At 51.2% G+C, this 25,281-nt stretch overlaps 1 protein-coding gene across 2 annotated transcripts in view; it reads left to right on the forward strand.

Moving 5' to 3' along the window:
• The window catches only part of LOC119975522 (ephrin type-B receptor 1), a 657,403-nt gene that overhangs the window by 601,129 nt on the left and 30,993 nt on the right, over positions 1-25,281 (forward strand). For both annotated transcript variants that reach the window (XM_038815308.1, XM_038815309.1), the window contains exon 13: positions 23,658-23,807. In XM_038815308.1, the coding sequence (XP_038671236.1) occupies positions 23,658-23,807 (150 nt within the window). The remainder of the gene's footprint in view (positions 1-23,657; positions 23,808-25,281) is intronic.

Here is a 25,281-nt window from a genome sequence, read left to right on the forward strand (position 1 = left end):
CTCCGAATTGTCTTGAAAGCGTAAACCACCCACCTCTTGCTTTTGCTTTCAGCCTCTTAATATTCCAAACAGTGAATGATCCTTGAATGTGACAAGCCAATAATCAGGATGCAGCCCCATATCCAGTGAGTGACAGCACACGGAGGGCGCAGTTGAATATTCCCCAGTGCTGTGATGTAGAGCTGGCATTACAAGCGATGAAGGACATGCCATCCATATTAGATTAGAGCCTCCAGAGTCAGCCTACCTAGAACACAGCTGGTATCACTCTGCTACTTTTCAATCTGAAAAGGGAATTTTTTAACTCCCAACTTGACACAAAACACGTGTTACATTTTTGAAACCCACTATCATTCTGTGGTTCAAAAGCACAATCGACTGCAGGCTGAGGGAAGTGTTAATCAACAGCTACTTTCTAATACAGCGACACATGGTGAGCCTGCAGCCTTTGTGTCTTAGATTTCCATTGCAAATCGCACCTTCCATCTAACTGATAATTAAGAACACACTGTTGTCCTTTAGAAACACTTTTGGAGGCAAGGTCCATTGCCAGATATTTCACAACCTAATCAACTCAGGAACTCTGCCATGGCTGGGTTTAATTAGCACGGACATGAAGGACCAGGGTAGTGTTACCAAATACTTCTCCCTGTAATGTTTCACATTACTGAAAGGGATGGAAGATTCTCAGGGAAACCCTTTAACGTGCATGTTCCAGATCTCTGCAAAAACAGAACACAGGCTTTTCAAGTTTTGAAGGTTTGTGTTATGCATGAGAGTTAGCATTTACCCATAATTCATTACAGATTCTTTCCTGATATGAATCTGCTCCAGTGGCTATTTGAATATTAATCCTCTCCCGCGTGGGTCTCATATCTTAGATGCATCACAGCAGTCAGTAACTGTACAGAGCTACGTCCGAAACAAGAAAGGAAAATCACCCCACATTAACTTCCAAATATCCTGGGTGGGATTCTCCAATAATGGGGCTATGTCCCCACACCGGTATGAAAACCGGCGTCAACCATTCCGGCGTCAACGGCCCCCGAAAGTGAGGAATTCTCGCAGTTCCAGCTGGCGCCAAATGTGAGTTTGCGCATGCGCGAACCGGCCAGCGTATTTCCACGCATGCGCAGAATGGCTGGCGTATTTCCGTGCATGCGCAGGGGTTCCCTTCTTGACGCCGGCCCCCGGGCAAGATGGCGGAGCCCTACAGGGGCCCGGCACGGAGGAAAGAAGGCCCCCACGGAACCAGCCCGCTCGCAGATCGATAGGCCCCGATTGCGGGCCAGGCCCCCCCCCTCCCCCCGGGGTCGGATACCCACGCCCCAGCCCCAACCCCCCTCCCAGGATGGCCCCCGCGCACTTACCTACCAGGTCCCGCCGTGTGTGAGGTGAGTAATCCACGCCGGCGGGACTGGACAAAACTTGACAGCCCCTCATCCCATCAGGGCGGGATTCGCGCTTCCCCCGGTGATTCTCCGACCCAGCGCAGGGTCGGAGAATCCCGGCTCCTGTGTATAGCACACACTTCCTGTCACTACTTGATTTTTGACTCACGATGAATGAGGCCTTGGGAGTACTGTTGGTAGATGTATTCGATAGTTAATAGAGAATTATATCAAGTTTGTGATCAAGTTAGCAGGTGGGAATGGCCCACTGATTCTTGCAGTTTAACCATTTTTAATTAAAACTGAATGTCAAAAATGTTATATAAAATTTGTACCTAGAAGTCAATCAGATTGCAGCCATGTAATTGCTGCAAATCGTTAATAAATGTGACCAGCACACCTGGGACCTTTTGAGTTATGTTATGGGTTTGAACACATCCCTAGATATCGCTCCTGCTCCCGGGCCATATTGATTGCTTTCACAACCAATATTCTTTGTTTGGTTGTGACATTTGGGGAATCATTCCTGGGCGCAGCAAAGATTAGAAAATTTGAGCATTGTGTGAAGGAGGAAGATTTTCTAATTTAGTGTTGCGAAGAAGAGAGAGGCAATTTGAAAATTATGACAGGAAAAAAAAAACAAATAAGAGCGATGTAAGCACTTCAACTCCAAATGGAGGGCAACGATGATCCTGATGGTGCAGCATGTAAGAATTATTACTGTGTAGGAGGATAATTGCTTTATTATCCTCTAGTTAAAGTCCTGCACCTTTTGTACCGATTCCTTCAGGTGGGAATATTTAGTCACATTGCTACCTGAGTTTGGAACTGTAAACAACATTAGCTGTGAATTTGTTATTTTGAAGTGTTGCGTGCAATGCTTCCCCAATGGCGCAGTTAATGGTCTTTCATTACCTCCATCAACTGTTCATTACTGTTCATGATTGGGAAACTTTGAAGCAAATTTTTGGGAAAAGAAGAGTTGCTTTAAATGTTGTGTTCAATTTTATACCTGCAACATCATGATTTTCCTGTACCCACCAATTTATGTGATCTCCCTGCTGACATCAGCAGCCAGCAATGAAATGTAGGGGGCGAGATTCTCCGCATTCCCGACGGTGCGGAGAATAGCGTGGCTCGTAAAATTTTACGGCCACGCTGTTCCGACGCCCTCCCGCTATTCTCCCCCCCCCTACGCCCAACTCCCGACACGAATCGTTGCCTCCGTTTTTTTACGGCCGGCAGCGATTCACAGCTGATAGATGGGCCGAGTTCCCAGCCCTTTACGGCTGTTTTTACGAACGGCAAACACACCTGGTCTGGCCGTTCGTAAAAACGGCCGTAAACTCTCGCATTTTATAACCATGGCATCGATTGGCATGGCAGTACTACGGCCGTGCCAAGGGTGCCATGGGCCCGCGATCGGTGCCCACCGATCGCGGGCAGCGGGCCCGATGCCCGCGCACTATTTCTCCTTCCGCCGCTCCGCAGTATCCATTCGCGGGGCGGCTGAGGGGCATCCCGGCCCGCGCATGCGCGGGTTTCGCGCAAACACGCAATGACGTCATCCGCGCATGCGCGGGTTGGAGTCTTCCAATCCGCGCATGCGCGGCTGACGTCATATGACGCGTCAGCTGGCGCAAACTCAGGCAAGCGGGCTTAACGAAATTCGTTAAGCCCGTGATGCCGGAGCTTACGGCGTCGGGCTGCTAGCCCCGACCAGGGACCAGAATCGGTTCCCGGTCGGGAAGGGGGGGGGCTGGCGTCAAACCCGCCCGGGTTTGACGCCAGCCTTACGATTTCTCCCGTTGTGGGAGAATCGCGCCCAGGAAGTCTCAGACGGATGTTTGTACAGGCCTCTTGTTGGCACCATCATTGATGTCATCATGAGTGCTCATACACTCACTACCAAACACACACACGGCACTCTCCTCACCACGCACACCATTCCCCACCCCTCACATACCACTCTCCACCCACACAGATGGCATTTACCCTCACCCTCACACACACCACACCTTTTTTTCTTTTTAAAATTTAGTGTACCCAATTCATTTTTTCCAATCAAGGGGCAATTTAGCGTGGCCAATCCACCTACCCTGCACATCTTTGGGTTGTGGGGGTGAAACCCGCCCAAACACGGGGAGAATGTGCAAACTCCACACGGATAGCGACCCAGAGCTGGGATCGAACCTGGGACCTCGGCGCCGTGAGGCAGCAGGGCTAACCCACTGCGCCACCATGCTGCCCCACAGACACCACACTGACCCTCGCTCCCACACACACCATACTTAGCCTCACCTCTACACTGACTCTCACCCCACACACCACACTTACCCTCACCCCCAAATACACCACTTATCCTCACCCCCACACACACCACACTTATCCTTACCCCCAAATACACCACTTATCCTCACCCCCACACACACACACCACACTTACCCTCGCTCTCACACGCACCATACTTACCCTCACCTCTGCATACTTACCCCACACACACCCTCACCCCCAAATACACACTTATCCTCACCTCCACACTTATCGTCACCCCCACACACAACATACTTACCCTTGCCCCCACGCACACCACACTTACCCTTTCCTCCACACACACCACACTTACCTTCGCCCCCACACACCACACTCCCCTCCCCCTATCACGCATTACTCTCCCCTCACTATACTCCCCTCTGCCTCACACTGCACTGAACTCCACACACCATACTCCCCTCCCCCTCGCACACCGCACTCGTCTCCCCCATACATACCGCACTCCCACCCCCCACACACACTGCACATTTGCGCCAAACCAGTGTCAATCGATGACCATGTTCAACAAGAGAGAATCAAACCATCTCCCCATAACATTCAATAGCATTTCCTTTGCTGAATATCCCACTAGCAACATCCTGTGGGTTACCATTAACTATAAACGTAACCTGACAAGACATATAAATACCGTGGCTACCAGAGCAGATCAGAGGCTAGGAATCCTACTGCGAGTAACTTGCCTCCTGACATGCCAAAGTCTGTTCACCATCTACAAGGCACCAGTCAGGAGCGTCATTGAATAATCTCCACTTGCCTGGATGAGTGCAGCTCCAACAACACTAAAGAAGCTCAATGCCATCCATGGGCATTTGACTGGCACCCCATCCACCACCTTAAACATTACTTATCCCACCACCGATATACTGTGGTGAAATTCATTCATAGGATGTGGCCATCGCTGACTAGGCCAACGCTTACCCCCATCCCTAATGGCCCTTGGGAAGGTGCCGGTGAGCTGCTTTCTTGAACCGCTGCAGTCTATGTGGTGCAGGCAGGTACACCCACAGTGCTGTTAGGGAGGGAGTTCCAGGATTTTGATCCAGTGACAGTGAAGGAATGGAGATATATTTCCAAGTCAGGATGGTGAGTGTCTTCGAGGTGTTCCCATGTGCCTGATGCCTTGTAGTTATGCCAAAGTCAATAAATAATGGGTGGTATTCTCCCGATGCCAATATCATAATCGGCGATGGGGCGGAGAATCCCTGTTTTCGACAAAATCGGGTTGGCACCTGTTTCGGATGCTGGACCCCCTGCAATACGGCGTCATCGTGGAGTACGCTGCACGCCATTGGGACGGCCTCAGGACATTACCTGAAGGCCCTCCCTCGATGCTCCGCCCCTGATGAGCCGAGTTCCTGACGGCGCAGGATTAATGTGCTCTCAGTTTTCGGGAACCCGGCATGGTGGCTGCAGACTGTGTCCTGCAACACCACAGTTGGGGGGGAGCCATCCTGCTGGCCGGGGCGGGGGGGGTGAGGTTTGGCGAGGGCTGGGGGGACTGTGGGTGGTGGCCCGGGGGTGGCGAGGGGGGCACTATCTGGCAGGTCGGCTCTGCGCACGGCCGGCGCCATGTTGCACAGCGAGACCGCTGCAGGTCACCGCCATGTGCATGCGCGGCCTCGGACCTGGCAATATTCCCGGCGTTTTTGGGGGTCGGCCGTTCCTTTTACGTGGCGTGGCTGCTAGCCCCTCACCTGTCGGACCATCGATGCGGGGGCAGCACAAACATTTTCCTCATAAAACCAGACACTTCCTCCGGACATAGCCTCAAAATAGGAGAATCCAGCCCAATGTCTGCGCCAATGGGAATTTGCTGCAACATCCCAGGTGGCAGTACAACTCTCAGACCAGACGGTCGAAGGTGTACAACCCGCCAGAAAACTGCTGTCACAAGTTATTATTATCCATCTTTAAGAGATGCAGTGGGGCAACTCAGTGTCTCAGACAGTGGTTCTTAATGGGAAAATGTAGTCCCGCTCACATGACCAAAAGATGTAGGAGCAGAAGTAGGCCATTCGGCCCCTCAAGTCTGCTCTGCCATTCAATGAGTTCAAGACTGATCTGATGTGATAATCCTCAACTCCACCTTCCTGCCTTATCCCCATAACCCTTGATTCCGTTGCTGATCAAAAATCTGCCTATCTCAGCCTTGAATATACTTAATGAGCCAGCTTCTACAGCTCTCTGTGGTAAACAATTCCACAGATTCATGACTCCCCGAGAGAATAAAGTTCTCCTTTTATAGAGCAGCGAAGTCGATGTGAAATAAAATTGGGCAGTTTGCAAAATGGGTGCAGCCAAACTATTACCAGCTGTTTGACGTAACCACAAAACGATCAGCTTCTATCTCTACGGATCTTATCTCCCTAGCCTGGAATCCTTGTTTGGAATTTCGATTCTCACTTGCTGCAAGCAGGGACTAGAATATTCTCCAGCCCTCCACATTGCTAAATGTGAGGCAGGATTGATTTTCCATCTTGATAGCAGTCTGAACTGCCAGTGGTGACATTTTTTTTTTCGCTCCCTTGGTCTCCTCAGGCCACACCTTCAGAAATCTGCTGCCCTACTCCCTGTTGACAGTGCTGCCCATGAATCAGCTGTTGGTCTCTCACTGGGTGAGCTGCCTCTGACCCAGTCAGTGAAGCTTGACATCGCTCTCCAGCACAAGGGCATGTGCATGCCGTATCAGTGCAGAACCCCGGCCTGTTCATTGTGTCACATGTTGGGAAGTCCCTTTTGCACAACACAGAGCAAAGTGATTGATGGATATATATAATTTATACAGCATCTTTAATATAATAGTAAAAACATCTGTATGTATCAGGGGCTGTTCAGCACAGGGCTAAATCGCTGGCTTTGAAAGCAGACCAAGGCAGGCCAGCAGCACGGTTCAATTCCCATACCAGCCTCCCCGAACAGGCGCCGGAATGTGGCGACTAGGGGCTTATCACAGTAACTTCATTTGAAACCTACTTGTGACAATAAGCGATTTTCATTTCATTTCAAAAGAAAAATTTGAAATTTTAGAACACAATCACATCCTGAAGCCAACAAAGTATTTTTTGAAGTGTAGTTATTGTTGTAAAAAAAGGAAAGGTAAAGTCATCGCAGTCCTGGATGACCATAGGCTGCTTTCCCTTTCAGGGGGAGAGCTGAATGTTTCAGCACCAGATGTGCTAAGGCAGGGGTGGAATTAAAGCATGTTACGGAGTTGGAATTAGCTGGCCGTCATGATGGTATAATTATGTGGTCGAGCAATCACCTCTGGGTCAAATGTGGCATCGGTTGAGGACAGCCTGATTCAGCCAGCAAGAGGGATGGAGTCAAGGGCAGCACGGTGGCACACTGGTTAGCACTGCTGCCTCACAGCGCCAGGGACCCGGATTCAATTCCGGCCTTGGCTGACTGTCAGTGTGGAATTTGCATGGGATGCTCCAGAATCATAGAATCCCTACAGTGCAGAAAGGAGGCCATTCAGCCCATCGAATCTGCAATCTACCTAGGCCCACAGCCTAGAAAATCGCTTATTGTCACAAGTAGGTTTCAACCCCACCTAACCTTCTGGACACTTATGGGACAATTTCTAACGGCCAATCCATCTAAGCTGCACATCTATGGACTGTGGGAGGAAACCGGAGCACAATGAGGAAACCCACGCAGACAAGAAGCTCCACGGGCCACCCAAAGTTGGAATTGAACCTGGGTCCCTGTCACTGTCAGGCAATAGCACTAACTACTGTGCCACCTTGCTGCCCACAGTCCATAGATGTGCAGGTCCAGTGAGGTTACAGGGTTAGGGCGGAGTAGTGGGCTGAGCTAGAATGCTCTTTCGGAGGGACGGTGCAGATTTGATAGACCGAATGGCCTCCTTCTGCACAGTTGGGATTCTATGGACTCTTTGGGCATGAATTTGTGAGACAGCCCATTAACAAGATCTTTCGTGAGGACAGGGGCATTGGAAATATTAAAGAAGAAATTAGGTTTTGGGGGGGTGACGGAACAAGGCCAGTTGGAGAACAACACAAGGAAGTGATTAGAAGTAGCCTCATCTACAATGGAACAACCAGATCATATGAGATGGCACGGCAAAGGGGTGGCTGTGAATATGGGTCGGGAAGTTTGATGTAAGGATTTAGGGAGTTAATTCAGAGGAGAGAGAGCATGATCACATGGTAAAACACTTCGGAACGTTATCAAACAAAATATGACCATGAGCCAAAAGAGGAGATAATGGGGTAGCTGAGCAAAACTTGGTCAAAGAAAGTAGGTCTCAGACAACGTTTTAAAGAAGGAAAGTGATGTAGCAAGGCAGCGAGGTTCAGGGGAAAATGCCACAGCTTAGGTTCAAAGCAGCTGAAGGCACAACCACCAATGGTGGAGTGAATAAAATTGGAGATGCATAAACAGCTGGAATTGGAGCAGTATAAAGATCACAGAAGATTGTAGGGGTGGAGGAGTTTGCTGAAATTTTGGGTGGCCAGGCCGTGGAGGCAAAGATTTCAAATGAATGAGCATTTTAAAATCAAGGCGTTGCATTTCCATAGCGCCTTTCCTGAGCACCAGGTTTTCAAAATCCCTTCACAGCAAATGTGTTGTCATGCAGAGAATGCAGCAGCCAATTTGCACACAACGAAGTCCCACTGGCAGCAATAAGCTTACCAACTTTTTTCAAGTGTTGGTTTTCAGGTGTTTAAAATTATATAGGAGGGACAGAGTAGCTTGAAGCAGACTATTTCCAGTAGTTAAGGGGTGAAGAACATGAGGCTAAAGATACAAGATCAAAGAAGTAAGATTTGGTACCGAGAGCAGGAAAAACTTCTTCACAATGAGAGAGAGCCATAGGGTTGTGGCATTCAGTTCTAGGGTTATTGGTTTGAGCAGAAGCTCTGTCAATGTACAAGATTAGATTAGATAGCCGTGAGGAAAGAGATTGGACTGAATAGCGTGGGGAAGGTGATTGGGGCGATTTGATTGTGCGAATGTTCCAAAAGACTGATTGGGACACTGGCATGTTTATGTCTTGAAAATGCTTTTGTATTTCTGTACCATCCCATTCTGTGATGGGACAGGAGAAGGGTACTTTATTCTTTGTGGAGAGGGCACCATTTAGGGGCTATCTGCAGGTGTTCTCAGGGGAGGCAGTGGCGTGGTGGTATTGTCGCTGGACTGGTAATCCAAAGGCCCAGAGTCAAGCTCTGCGGACCCGGGTTTGAATCCTGCCATGCCAGATGGTGAAATTTAAATTCAATTTTTTTTAAATGGCATTAAAAGTCTAATGATGACCATTGAAAAAACCCATCTGGTTCACTAATGTCCTTACCTGGTCTGGCCGACATGTGACTCCAAGTCCACAGCAACGTGGTTGACTCTTAAATGCCTTCAGAGATGGACAACAGATGCTGGCTCAATGCCCACATCCTATGAATGAATTTTAAACAATGTTCTGAGGCTGTTCTGTAAATGTGTTTTTAATAGGTCATGTGGGCCTATGCCTTTAAGACCACATGTAGGTCCTGTAAAAAAAGGCGAATGATAGTTGAGCCACAAAGAGCCAAGTACCAAAGCACAGCGCCTCCTGGTGTGTGGAGTTTTAAAAAACTATCTGTTCATGGGATGTAGGCATCACCGGCTCGGCCAGCATTTATTGCCCATCCCTAATTGCTCTTGAGAAGGTGACGAGGAGCTGCCTTCTTGAACCACTGCAGACCGCAATGCTGTTAGGGATGGGAAATAAGTACAAAGACTTGTCTCTTGCTTCCACTGCCTCAGCAACCTATTAGCAGCAAAATATACTGAGCTCCCTTAATGAGCAAACAGTCACCATTCAGATGTACTTTATGGGTAATTTTCTGAATTATCTCACAAAGCAACACACAATAATATTCAGGATCTCAGTTCTGTGATGAGCAATTGTTTTTCCCCACTTAAATAAAGGTACAGAGGTTAATAGGAACTAATTTATACAAATGTTAAGCATTTTTCTAACTCCTTCCCACAGGGCTAAGAGTTTCACACTGATAGCTTGCAGCACTTGATCACGATTGCGTCATTTTCCTTTTTTACATCCAATTATAGAGCAACCTTACACCCAATATGAACGCAGTTATTAGACGGGCACAACACTAATGATTCATTCTGAGTTCCAGTGCTACCCTTCATTGTGACTTCCCAGCGGTCATTGTCAGTCACTATACTCAGACAGTCTGAGCCTGAATCATACCCCCTCTGCTCACACGGTGACTGTATGAAGACAGTCTGAGCCTGAATCGTACCCCATCTGCTCACACGGTGACTGTACCCAGACAGCCTAAATCATACCCCCTCTGCTCACACGGTGACTGTACCCAGACAGTCTGAATCGTACCCCCTCTGCTCACACGGTGACTGTACCCAGACAGCCTGAATCGTACCCCCTCTGCTCACACGGTGACTGTACCCAGACAGTCTGAGCCTGAATCGTACCCTCTCTGCTCACACGGTGACTGTACCCAGACAGTCTGAGCCTGACTCGTACCCTCTCTGCTCACACGGTGACTGTATGAAGACAGTCTGAGCCTGAATCGTACCCTCTCTGCTCACACGGTAACTGTATGAAGACAGTCTGAGCCTGAATCGTACCCTCTCTGCTCACACGGTAACTGTATGAAGACAGTCTGAGCCTGAATCGTACCCTCTCTGCTCACACGGTGACTGTACCCAGACAGTCTGAGCCTGAATCGTACCCTCTCTGCTAACACGGTGACTGTACCCAGACAGTCTGAATCGTACCCCCTCTGCTCACACGGTGACTGTACCCAGACAGTCTGAGCCTGAATCGTACCCTCTCTGCTCACACGGTGACTATACCCAGACAGTCTGAGCCTGAATCGTACCCCCTCTGCTCACACGGTGACTATACCCAGACAGTCTGAGCCTGAATCGTACCCCCTCTGCTCACACGGTGACTGTACCCAGACAGTCTGAGCCTGAATCGTACCCCCTCTGCTCACACGGTGCTTGTACCCAGACAGCCTGACTCGTACCCTCTCTGTTCACTCGGTGACTGTACCCAGACAGCCTGAATCGTACCCCCTCTGTTCACACGGTGACTGTACCCAGACAGTCTGTCTGAATCGTACCCTCTCTGCTCACACGGTGACTCTACCCAGACAGTCTGAATCGTACCCTCTCTGCTCACACGGTGACTGTACCCAGACAGTCTGAGCCTGAATCGTACCCTCTCTGCTCACACGGTGACTGTACCCAGACAGTCTGAATCGTACCCCCTCTGCTCACAGTGACTGTAGCCAGACAGTCTGAATCGTACCCCCTCGGCTCACACGGTGACTGTACGAAGACAGTCTGAGCCTGAATCGTACCCTCTCTGCTCACACGGTGACTGTACCCAGACAGTCTGAGCCTGAATCGTACCCCCTCTGCTCACACGGTGACTGTACCCAGACAGTCTGAGCCAGAATCGTACCCCCTCTGCTCACACGGTGACTGTATGAAGACAGTCTGAGCCTGAATCGTACCCTCTCTGCTCACACGGTGACTGTACCCAGACAGTCTGAATCGTACCCCCTCTGCTCACATGGTGACTGTAACCAGACAGCCTGAATCGTACCCACTCTGCTCACACGGTGACTGTAACCAGACAGTCTGAGCCTGAATCGTACCCCCTCTGCTCACACGGTGACTGTAACCAGACAGTCTGAATCGTACCCCCTCTGCTCACATGGTGACTGTACCCAGACAGTCTGAGCCTGAATCGTACCCCCTCTGCTCACACGGTGACTGTACCCAGACAGTCTGAGCCAGAATCGTACCCCCTCTGCTCACACGGTGACTGTATGAAGACAGTCTGAGCCTGAATCGTACCCCCTCTGCTCACACGGTGACTGTATGAAGACAGTCTGAGCCTGAATCGTACTCCCTCTGCTCACATGGTGACTGTAACCAGACAGCCTGAATTGTACCCCCTCTGCTCACACGGTGACTGTAACCAGACAGTCTGAGCCTGAATCGTACCCCCTCTGCTCACACGGTGACTGTATGAAGACAGTCTGAGCCTGAATCGTACTCCCTCTGCTCACACGGTGACTGTAACCAGACAGCCTGAATCGTACCCACTCTGCTCACACGGTGACTGTAACCAGACAGTCTGAGCCTGAATCGTACCCCCTCTGCTCACACGGTGACTGTAACCAGACAGTCTGAATCGTACCCCCTCTGCTCACATGGTGACTGTACCCAGACAGTCTGAGCCTGAATCGTACCCCCTCTGCTCACACGGTGACTGTATGAAGACAGTCTGAGCCTGAATCGTACCCCCTCTGCTCACACGGTGACTGTACCCAGACAGCCTGAATCGTACCCCCTCTGCTCACACGGTGACTGTATGAAGACAGTCTGAGCCTGAATCGTACCCCCTCTGCTCACACGGTGCTTGTACCCAGACAGCCTGAATCGTACCCCCTCTGCTCACACGGTGACTGTACCCAGACAGCCTGAGCCTGAATCGTACCCTCTCTCTGCTCACACGGTGACTGTATGAAGACAGTCTGAGCCTGAATCGTACCCTCTCTGCTCACACGGTGACTGTACCCAGACAGACTGAGCCTGAATCGTACCCTCTCTGCTCACACGGTGACTGTACCCAGACAGCCTGAATCGTACCCCCTCTGCTCACATGGTGACTGTACCCAGACAGCCTGAATCATACCCCCTCTGCTCACACGGTGACTGTACCCAGACAGTCTGAGCCTGAATCGTACCCCCTCTGCTCACACGGTGACTGTATGAAGACAGTCTGAGCCTGAATCGTACCCCCTCTGCTCACACGGTGCTTGAACCCAGACAGCCTGAATCGTACCCCCTCTGCTCACACGGTGACTGTATGAAGACAGTCTGAGCCTGAATCGTACCCCCTCTGCTCACACGGTGCTTGTACCCAGACAGCCTGAATCGTACCCCCTCTGCTCACACGGTGACTGTACCCAGACAGCCTGAGCCTGAATCGTACCCCCTCTCTGCTCACACGGTGACTGTATGAAGACAGTCTGAGCCTGAATCGTACCCTCTCTGCTCACACGGTGACTGTACCCAGACAGCCTGAATCGTACTCCCTCTGCTCACACGGTGACTGTACCCAGACTGTCTGAGCCTGAATCGTACCCTCTCTGCTCACACGGTGACTGTACCCAGACAGTCTGAATCGTACTCCCTCTGCTCACACGGTGACTGTACCCAGACAGCCTGAATCGTACCCCCTCTGCTCACACGGTGACTGTACCCAGACAGTCTCAGCCTGAATCGTACCCCCTCTGCTCACACGGTGACTGTAACCAGACAGCCTGAATCGTACCCCCTCTGCTCACACGGTGACTGTACCCAGACAGTCTGAATCGTACCCCCTCTGCTCACACGGTGACTGTAACCAGACAGTCTGAGCCTGAATCGTACCCCCTCTGCTCACACGGTGACTGTAACCAGACAGTCTGAATCGTACCCCCTCTGCTCACATGGTGACTGTACCCAGACAGTCTGAGCCTGAATCGTACCCCCTCTGCTCACACGGTGACTGTACACTGACTGTCTGAGCCTGATTCGTACCCCCTCTGCTCACACGGTGACTGTACCCAGACAGCCTGAATCGTACCCCCTCTGCTCACACGGTGACTGTACCCAGACAGCCTGAATCATACCCCCTCTGCTCACACGGTGACTGTACCCAGACAGTCTGAGCCTGAATCGTACCCCCTCTGCTCACACGGTGACTGTATGAAGACAGTCTGAGCCTGAATCGTACCCCCTCTGCTCACACGGTGCTTGTACCCAGACAGCCTGAATCGTACCCCCTCTGCTCACACGGTGACTGTATGAAGACAGTCTGAGCCTGAATCGTACCCCCTCTGCTCACACGGTGCTTGTACCCAGACAGCCTGAATCGTACCCCCTCTGCTCACACGGTGACTGTACCCAGACAGCCTGAGCCTGAATCGTACCCCCTCTCTGCTCACACGGTGACTGTATGAAGACAGTCTGAGCCTGAATCGTACCCTCTCTGCTCACACGGTGACTGTACCCAGACAGTCTGAGCCTGAATCGTACCCCCTCTGCTCACACGGTGACTGTACCCAGACAGCCTGAATCGTACCCCCTCTGCTCACACGGTGACTGTACCCAGACAGCCTGAATCGTGCCCCCTCTGCTCACACTGTGACTGAACCCAGACAGCCTGAATCGTACCCTCTCTGCTCACACGGTGACTGTACCCAGACAGTCTGAGCCTGAATTGTACCCTCTCTGCTCACACGGTGACTGTACCCAGACAGTCTCAGCCTGAATCGTACCCCCTCTGCTCACACGGTGACTGTACCCCGACAGTCTGAATCGTACCCACTCTGCTCACACGGTGACTGTACCCAGACAGTCTGAATCAAACCCACTCTGCTCACACTGTGACTGTACCCAGACAGTCTGAATCAAACACACTCTGCTCACACTGTGACTGTACCCAGACAGCCTGAATCGTACCCCCTCTGCTCACACGGTGACTGTACCCAGACTGTCTGAGCCAGAATCGTACCCTCTCTGCTCACACGGTGACTGTACCCAGACAGTCTGAGCCTGAATCGTACCCTCTCTGCTCACACGGTGACTGTACCCAGACAGTCTGAGCCAGAATCGTACCCCCTCTGCTCACACGGTGACTGTACCCAGACAGCCTGAATCGTACCCCCTCTGCTCACACGGTGACTGTACCCAGACAGCCTAAATCAAACCCACTCTGCTCACACTGTGACTGTACCCAGACAGTCTGAGCCTGACACGTACCCTCTCTGCTCACACGGTGACTGTACCCAGACAGCCTGAATCATACCCACTCTGCTCACACGGTGACTGTACCCAGACAGCCTGAGCCTGAATCGTACCCCCTCTGCTCACAGTGACTGTAACCAGACAGCCTGAATCGTACCCCCTCTGCTCACACGGTGACTGTACCCAGACAGTCTGAATGGTACCCCCTCTGCTCACACGGTGACTGTACCCCGACAGCCTGAATCGTACCCCCTCTGCTCACACGGTGACTATACCCAGAGAGCCTGAATCGTACCCCCTCTGCTCACACGGTGACTGTACCCATACAGTCTGAGCCTGACACGTACCCACTCTGCTCACACGGTGACTGTACCCAGACAGCCTGAGCCTGAATCGTACCCCCTCTGCTCACACGGTGACTGTATGAAGGCAGTCTGAGCCTGAATCGTACCCCCTCTGCTCACACGGTGACTGTACCCAGACAGTCTCAGCCTGAATCGTACCCTCTCTGCTCACACGGTGACTGTACCCAGACAGTCTGAGCCTGAATCGTACCCCCTCTGCTCACACGGTGACTGTACCCAGACAGCCTGAATCGTACCCCCTCTGCTCACACGGTGACTGTACCCAGACAGCCTGAATCGTACCCCCTCTGCTCACACTGTGACTGTACCCAGACAGCCTGAATCGTACCCTCTCTGCTCACACGGTGACTGTACCCAGACAGTCTCAGCCTGAATCGTACCCCCTCTGCTCACACGGTGACTGTACCCCGACAGTCTGAATCGTACCCACTCTGCTCACACGGTGACTGTACCCAGACAGTCTGAGCCTGAATCATACCCTCTCTGCTAACACGGTGACTGTACCCAGACAGTCTGAATCGTACCGACTCTGCTCACACGGTGACTGTACCCAGACAGTCTGAATCAAACCCACTCTGCTCACACTGTGACTGTACCCAGACAGTCTGAATCAAACACACTCTGCTCACACTGTGACTGTACCCAGACAGCCTGAATCGTACCCCCTCTGCTCACACGGTGACTGTACCCAGACTGTCTGAGCCAGAATCGTACCCTCTCTGCTCACACGGTGACTGTACCCAGACAGTCTGAATCAAACACACTCTGCTCACACGGTGACTGTACCCAGACAGCCTGAATCGTACCCCCTCTGCTCACACGGTGACTGTACCCAGACTGTCTGAGCCAGAATCGTACCCTCTCTGCTCACACGGTGACTGTACCCAGACAGTCTGAGCCTGAATCGTACCCTCTCTGCTCACACGGTGACTGTACCCAGACAGTCTGAGCCAGAATCGTACCCCCTCTGCTCACACGGTGACTGTACCCAGACAGCCTGAATCGTACCCCCTCTGCTCACACGGTGACTGTACCCAGACAGTCTGAGCCTGAATCATACCCCCTCTGCTCACACGGTGACTGTACCCAGACAGCCTGACACGTACCCTCTCTGCTCACACGGTGACTGTACCCAGACAGCCTGAATCATACCCACTCTGCTCACACGGTGACTGTACCCAGACAGCCTAAATTGTACCCCTTCTGCTCACACGGTGACTGTACGCAGACAGTCTGAATCGTACCCCCTCTGCTCACACGGTGACTACCCAGACAGCCTGAATCATACCCCCTCTGCTCACACGGTGACTGTACCCAGACAGCCTGAGCCTGAATCGTACCCCCTCTGCTCACACGGTGACTGTACAACAGACTGTCTGAGCCAGAATCGTACCCCCTCTGCTCACACGGTGACTACCCAGACAGCCTGAATCATACCCCCTCTGCTCACACGGTGACTGTACCCAGACAGTCTGAGTCTGAATCGTACCCCCTCTGCTCACACGGTGACTGTACCCAGACAGTCTGAATCGTACCCCCTCTGCTCACACGGTGACTGTACCCAGACTGTCTGAGCCTGACTCGTACCCTCTCTGCTCACACGGTGACTGTACCCAGACAGTCTCAGCCTGAATCGTACCCCCTCTGCTCACACGGTGACTGTACCCAGACAGTCTGAATCGTACCCTCTCTGCTCACACGGTGACTGTACCCAGACAGTCTGAATCGTACCCTCTCTGCTCACACGGTGACTGTACCCAGACAGTCTCAGCCTGAATTGTACCCCCTCTGCTCACACGGTGACTGTACCCAGACAGTCTCAGCCTGAATTGTACCCCCTCTGCTCACACGGTGACTATACCCAGACAGCCTGAATCGTACCCCCTCTGCTCACACGGTGACTGTACCCCGACAGTCTGAGCCTGAATCGTACCCCCACTGCTCACACGGTGACTGTACCCAGACAGCCTGAATCGTACCCGCTCTGCTCACACGGTGACTGTACCCAGACAGTCTGAATCAAACACACTCTGCTCACACTGTGACTGTACCCAGACAGCCTGAATCGTACCCCCTCTGCTCACACGGTGACTGTACCCAGACTGTCTGAGCCAGAATCGTACCCTCTCTGCTCACACGGTGACTGTACCCAGACAGTCTGAGCCTGAATCGTACCCTCTCTGCTCACACGGTGACTGTACCCAGACTGTCTGAGTCTGAATCTGACCCTCTCTGCTCACACGGTGACTGTACCCAGACTGTCTGAATCGTACCCCCTCTGCTCACACGGTGACTGTACCCAGACAGTCTGAGCCTGAATCGTACCCCCTCTGCTCACACGGTGACTGTACCCAGACAGTCTGAGCCAGAATCGTACCCCCTCTGCTCACACGGTGACTGTACCCAGACAGCCTGAATCGTACCCCCTCTGCTCACACGGTGACTGTACCCAGACAGTCTGAGCCTGAATCGTACCCCCTCTGCTCACACGGTGACTGTACCCAGACAGTCTGAGCCAGAATCGTACCCCCTCTGCTCACACGGTGACTGTACCCAGACAGCCTGAATCGTACCCCCTCTGCTCACACGGTGACTGTACCCAGACAGTCTGAGCCTGAATCATACCCACTCTGCTCACACGGTGACTGTACCCAGACAGCCTAAATTGTACCCCTTCTGCTCACACGGTGACTGTACCCAGACAGTCTCAGCCTGAATCGTACCCTCTCTGCTCACACGGTGACTGTACCCAGACAGTCTGAGCCTGAATCGTACCCCCTCTGCTCACACGGTGACTGTACCCAGACAGCCTGAATCGTACCCCCTCTGCTCACACGGTGACTGTACCCAGACAGCCTGAATCGTACCCCCTCTGCTCACACGGTGACTGTACCCAGACAGCCTGAATCGTACCCCCTCTGCTCACACGGTGACTGTACCCCGACAGTCTGAATCGTACCCACTCTGCTCACACAGTGACTGTACCCAGACAGTCTGAATCAAACACACTCTGCTCACACTGTGACTGTACCCAGACAGCCTGAATCGTACCCCCTCTGCTCACACGGTGACTGTACCCAGACTGTCTGAGCCAGAATCGTACCCTCTCTGCTCACACGGTGACTGTACCCAGACAGTCTGAGCCTGAATCGTACCCTCTCTGCTCACACGGTGACTGTACCCAGACAGTCTGAGCCAGAATCGTACCCCCTCTGCTCACACGGTGACTGTACCCAGACAGCCTGAATCGTACCCCCTCTGCTCACACGGTGACTGTACCCAGACAGTCTGAGCCTGAATCATACCCCCTCTGCTCACACGGTGACTGTACCCAGACAGCCTGACACGTACCCTCTCTGCTCACACGGTGACTGTACCCAGACAGCCTGAATCATACCCACTCTGCTCACACGGTGACTGTACCCAGACAGCCTAAATTGTACCCCTTCTGCTCACACGGTGACTGTACGCAGACAGTCTGAATCGTACCCCCTCTGCTCACACGGTGACTACCCAGACAGCCTGAATCATACCCCCTCTGCTCACACGGTGACTGTACCCAGACAGTCTGAGCCTGAATCGTACTCCCTCTGCTCACACAGTGACTGTACCCAGACAGCCTGAGCCTGAATCGTACCCCCTCTGCTCACACGGTGACTGTACCCAGACTGTCTGAGCCAGAATCGTACCTCCTCTGCTCACACGGTGACTGTACCCAGACAGTCTGAATCGTACCCCCTCTGCTCACACGGTGACTGTACCCAGACAGTCTGAGCCTGACTCGTACCCTCTCTGCTCACACGGTGACTGTACCCAGACAGTCTCAGCCTGAATCGTACCCCCTCTGCTCACACGGTGACTGTACCCAGACAGTCTGAATCGTACCCTCTCTGCTCACACGGTGACTGTACCCAGACAGTCTCAGCCTGAATTGTACCCCCTCTGCTCACACGGTGACTGTACCCAGACAGTCTCAGCCTGAATTGTACCCCCTCTGCTCACACGGTGACTATACCCAGACAGCCTGAATCGTACCCCCACTGCTCACACGGTGACTGTACCCAGACAGCCTGAATCGTACCCGCTCTGCTCACACGGTGACTGTACCCAGACAGTCTGAATCAAACCCACTCTGCTCACACGGTCACTGTACCCAGACAGCCTGAATCGTACCCCCTCTGCTCACACGGTCACTGTACCAGACAGCCTGAATCGTACCCCCTCTTCTCACACGGTGACTGCACACAGACAGTCTGAATCATACCCACTCTGCTCACACGGTGACTGTACCAAGACAGTTTGAGCCTGAATTGTACCCTCTCTGCTCACACGGTGACTGTACCCTGAGTCTGAACCTGATTTGTACCCTCTCTGCTCCCACGGTGACTGTACCCAGAGTCTGAACCTGAATTGTACCCTCTCTGCTCACACGGTGACTGTACCCTTAGTCTGAACCTGATTTGTACCCTCTCTGCTCACACGGTGACTGTACCCAGTCAGTCTGAGCCTGAATCGTACCCCCTCTCTGCTCACACGGTGCTTGTACCCAGACAGCCTGAATCGTACCCCCTCTGCTCACACGGTGACTGTATGAAGACTGTCTGAGCCTGAATCGTACCCCCTCCGCTCACACGGTGACTGTACCCAGTCTGAATCGTACCCCCTCTGCTCACACGGTGACTGTACCCAGACAGTCTGAGCCTGAATCGTACCCCCTCTGCTCACACTGTGACTGTACCCAGACTGTCTGAGCCTGACTCGTACCCTCTCTGCTAACACGGTGACTGTACCCAGACAGTCTGAGTCTGAATCGTACCCCCTCTGCTAACACGGTGACTGTACCCAGACAGTCTGAATCGTACCCCCTCTGCTCACACGGTGACTGTACCCAGACAGTCTGAATCGTACCCCCTCTGCTCACACGGTGACTGTACCCAGACAGTCTGAGCCTGAATCGTACCCCCTCTGCTCACACGGTGACTGTACCCAGACAGCCTGAATCGTACCCCCTCTGCTCACAGTGACTGTAGCCAGACAGCCTGAATCGTACCCCCTCTGCTCACACGGTGACTGTACCAGACAGTCTGAATCGTACCCCCACTGCTCACACGGTGACTGTACCCAGACAGCCTGAGCCTGAATCGTACCCTCTCTGCTCACACGGTGACTACCCAGTCAGCCTGAATTGTACCACCTCTGCTCACACGGTGACTGTACCCAGACAGTCTGAATCGTACCCCCTCTGCTCACACGGTGACTGTACCCAGACCCTCTGAGCCTGAATCGTACCTCCTCTGCTCACACGGTGACTGTATCCAGACAGTCTCAGCCTGAATCATACCCCCTCTGCTCACACGGTGACTATACCCAGACAGCCTGAGCCTGAATCGTACCCTATTCTGCACACATGGGGCATGATCCAACGGCCTCACTGTGCATCACCTCACCGCATCACAGCCTAGCTGTTGAAAGCCAGAAGAAACCGTTCTCCCTCCCTACCCAGCTAGCAACACCTCGCAAGATTCAACACAATCTCACGAGATCTTGCAATTTGAAGACGGGATCACTTTTTGGCAATCAGCATATTAAAGCGAGGCAGTAAGCCTCACTCTCATATGCAGATTCCTGAGGCTTTGGGATTCAACCCCTTCACCTCAGAGACCTCGGGCGAGTGCCGTTCAGCACTGGTCCCCACAAACAGGGACCAGACGGAGCGGCCCTCGTGGGAGTCTCTCAGGGGATCGCAGGCCCCCAGCTGCATGTCCTTTGGCAAAGTAGTGCACTGGCACTGCTGGTGCCACCTGTGTACTGTGGCAGTGCCACCTGGATTCCAGCATAGCACTGCCAAGGCGCCCAGGTGGCATTGCCAAATAGCATGGGCACTGCCAAGGTGCCAACCTGACATTTTGTTTGCACGTGCAATCAGGCCAGAGTTGCCCTGCTTGGGCGTTGTTTGGGGGGGGGGGGGGGGGGTTGCGGGGGGGATGCGGAGGGACCGGGGACCCTCACATAGTGCGTTCAGGCTGGAGAGGAGGTCGGGGATTGTTTTGGGTGCCTCGGAGATCGGAACCATTTATAAATGCCGTCCCGATCTTTAGCTACAATGGGGAGTTCACAGAGTGACACAGAGTGTTGAACAAGAATATGAATGACAAATTATGATTCTTGTAGTGTTCTTTGATGATGCTGATCTTGGATCTTGATGTGGTAGTGTTAACAAAGAACATTAGATTTTTTTTTACAACAAAACCATTTATTATTAACACTACTCTAATGGATTACTATAATGTCTAAGATTAATACAGTTTAAAATAATGGTCTAACACTAAACTACTCTGAGATACTATAGAGCTACTCTATTATACGGCTGCTATCAACTCCTCACTAACACTTTCTGCCGGAATACATGTGCGCCTGGGCCGCATGCTGCATGCTCACACCACCTGCTGGTCGGATGATAGAACTACAACATATAAAACATATGACTTATAATACACATACAAATGATGATCTACTAATATTATTTACAGATGATAGTTGGCCTATCATCACAGTTCTCACTTTAAGACTTCCCCATCTGAACCCGTCAGCAGACTATAGACTGGGAATTGAATGTGATTGTAGTATTGGGCACGAGTCACTCATCCACAGGTTGGCATCTTCGCCAGTACAGAAGCTCCCAGTATAGCACCAGGCGGTCAGCCTAAATTAGACACCTGAATGTCCCGAAGTAAGCCACAAACCTACAACCCAATTAACACTGCCAAGTCAGCCATTGATGTATTGATCTTACTTTTATTTATGCGAACGAGAGGTTTTATACTTGCTGATTTCTAATGCACCCTTAAAGTAGCCCGCTGCGGCGTAGCACAGCCATTGAAACCCAAGCAACCCCGCTCTCGGGATCTACCCGGCTTGCAATGCCTCATGGGAGTCAAAGCAATCTTGCAAGATGTTGCAATGCCATTTTTAAATGGCGTCCTATCTCTCGCTACAATGGGGAGTTCCGGTGAGCAGAGCTCCCTATTGTGCAAAACAGGGCTATGTGTGGCCTCGACCGCGCATTCCCCATTCAGGCCTCTTATTCTATGCGAGTCTTGTGGAATAGCCATGTGTTACTCAGCACTTCGAGTGCCGGGAAACACACGGCTAAACACGCTCCCTTTAGACTTTGTTCCCTTTTGGGACAATCGTGCCCCAAAAGTCTTATCCACAACAATTTACATTTATATGGCATCTATAATGTATTAGAGTATGCCAAGGGACTTTGCAAGAGCAGTTTAAAGCAAAATTAGACACCAAGACAAACAAGACAATACTGGGGCTAGTGATCAAAAGCACATTGCAAAAAGTAGATTTTAAGGACCATTTTAAGGAAGAGCGGAGGAGAAGCTTAGGGAGGGAATTCAGGAACTTGGGAGTCACACCACATAGCAGGGTGTATATCTCTTGGAGAGTGGTAGGGCTGGAGGAGACAACAGAGATCGTTAGGGGTTAAACCTTGGAATAATCTGAAAAAAAAAGACGAGAATTTTAAAATAAAGACTTTGCTTGAACGAGAGCTCCGGGGTAATAGATGAATAGGACTTGGTGTGAGCAAGCACAACAGGAGCGGAATTTTGGATTACCTCAACTTTACTGAGGATAGAATGTGGTAAACTGGCCAAGGGTGAATTGGAATAGTCACATCTAGCGGTGACTGGGGGAGGGTTCCAAGAGCAGATGGGTGGAGTTGGGTGATGTCACAGAGGTGAAAATAGTGATGGTGTGAGTATGGACACTCAGCTCAGGATCAAATATGATATCAAGGTTACAAACAGTCTGGCTCTGCCTCAGACACTTATCAGAGAATGAATGGGATCAGTGACTAGGAGGAGCGGAGTTTAAAGTTGGGACTGAAACTAATGGCTTTACGTTTTCCCAGTTTTTGATTGGAGGAAATTTCTGCTCATCCAGTACTGAATGCCAACAGGCAGTCTGATAATTCAGCAGCGTACATTTCCAGAGTGCCTTTCATGACCTCAGTGTGTGCCAAAATACTTTACGGCCAGTGAAGTGCTTTCGAAGTGTAATGGTTGTGATATAGGAAAAGCAGCAATTAATGTGTGCACAGCAAGCTCCCACAAAAACATCAAAGAATCATAGAATCACTACAGCGCAGAAGGAGGCCATTCAGCCCATCGAGTCTGCACCGACCCTCTGAAAGGGTACCCTACCTAGGGCTAGGCCTCTACCCTATCCCCCTAACCCAGTAACCCAGCTAACCCAACCTAACCTGTTGGCCACTAAGGGGCAATTGATCACTAAGGGCTAATCAACCTAACCTGCCATCTTTGACTGTGGGAGGAAACCGGAGCACCCAGATTAATTTGTTCTTAATGCAGGACAAAGGTTCGGCACAACATCGTGGGCCGAAGGGCCTGTTCTGTGCTGTATTTTTCTATGTTCTATGTTCTATCAGTGCAGCATGCCCTCAGTACTGCAGTTGTGGGACAGCCTGGTTCACGGCCTCAAATCTTTTTGTCCAAAACCTAAACCACTGGCCTTCTGATGTGGAGGTGGGGGCACACAAATTAATAGCAGGAGTAGGCCACTTGGCCCCTTGACCCTGCTCCACCATTCAATAGGATCACGGCTGATCTGAGCACTATCCATTGACCGGCAACCAACATGAAGAAGCTGCCAAGGCCTCTTTACCATGAGAAACACCATGGCTGTAAGTATAGAGAAGCTAATGCAGAATTGTTATTAACTCTCTGTACAGGGTGGCAAGATCCCCGTGCGATGGACTGCACCAGAGGCGATTGCATATCGCAAGTTCACTTCAGCCAGCGACGTGTGGAGCTATGGAATTGTTATGTGGGAAGTAATGTCATTCGGAGAGAGGCCTTACTGGGACATGTCAAATCAAGATGTAAGTACCAATGTCAGAAAAAAATGTGTTCCTAACCCTTATATAATGCAACCCAAAATATATAAGAAGCTATTCTGAGAATCAAGTGAAAGGAAAAATGTGTGACTGCTGAAAACGGACAACAGAAAACACTGGGGTGACACGCCGATTGAAATCAGTATGTGAAGGAGAAGGAAAAATCCATTCTTGAACCTGTCCCATTTCTCAGAATAAGGTTGGGTAAATGACTACAAGAGTCAGAATTTGGTTGGCTTTTTTTCACAAGCTGGCTGATCTGTTCCTAATTTCAGATAGGATGCGTTGATTATTAACACCTTAAAACTCTTGCTTCGAAACTAATCTGAACGTTCCTGGGACGTTGTAACAAGCCAGCGAAATAATGGGAAAGTATATATTGGAGAGCTTGTCGGATCTTCCTCAAGACAAAGGCACTTATTTTACCTGTGGCTGGGTTGGATCGTCAACATTGCTACAGAGATGAGGCTGAATCATAGAATACTATATTGAAGAACATGCCCTTCGGCCCATTGAGTCTGCACCATGCATGAAAGGCACTGACATGCCTATCTAATCCCACATGCCAACACATAGGTTTTGGTGTGCCAAGTACTCAGCCAGGTAATTTCTAAAGGATGTGAGGCATCCCGCCTCGACCACGCCCCCAAGCAGTGCATTCCAGACTGTCACCACTCTCTGGGTAAAAGCATTTTTCCTCAAATCCCCCCGAAACCTTCCGGCTTCCAACCGGTGCCCCGATCACGTGTGACTGGCGGCAATTCTCCAGTCCGCGGAGAATCGCGGGAAGGCTTTGGACGCAATCACGGGTCTGTTGCCCCATTCTCCGCCCCCGGATCGAGTGCGATTTTGGCGTGGAGGCTCGGAAGATCCCGTCCTTTGTACTTGTGTCCCTTTGCAACTGACCATTCAATTTCGGGGAACCTTTCCACCCTCCAGGCTCTTTATCCACCCTCTCCATCTACCCTCAATCGGGTCACCCCTCAGTTTTCTCTGCTCCAGAGAAAACAACCCAAACCTATCTAACCTTTGTTTATAACTTAAATGTTGCATCCCAGGCAACATTTGAGTTTATCTTCTCTGCAACCCCTCCAGTGCAATTACATCCTTCCTATAATGCGGCAACTAGAATTGTACAAACTGTTGCCTCATAGTTCTATACAGCTCCATCATGCCCTCCCCGCTTTTGTAATCTATGCTCCGATTGATAAAAGCAAGTGTCCCATATACCTTTTTCACCACCCTATAAACCTGCCCTTCTGCAATCTATGGACAAACACTCCAAGGTCCCTGTGTTCTTCAGAACTCTGGTGTCAGACCTTTCTAGTATACTTCCTTGTTAAATTACTCCTTCCTCACATGTTTCATCTGATACTTTTTTTCTTTTATTACTACTTTATCAGAGTTACAAAGCCATAGTTCAGAGTGTGGTAAGGGACAAACTCTGAATCCAGCTCCT

Source organism: Scyliorhinus canicula, chromosome 13, assembly GCF_902713615.1.
Source record: "Scyliorhinus canicula chromosome 13, sScyCan1.1, whole genome shotgun sequence".
NCBI classification, from domain to species: Eukaryota; Metazoa; Chordata; class Chondrichthyes; order Carcharhiniformes; family Scyliorhinidae; genus Scyliorhinus; species Scyliorhinus canicula.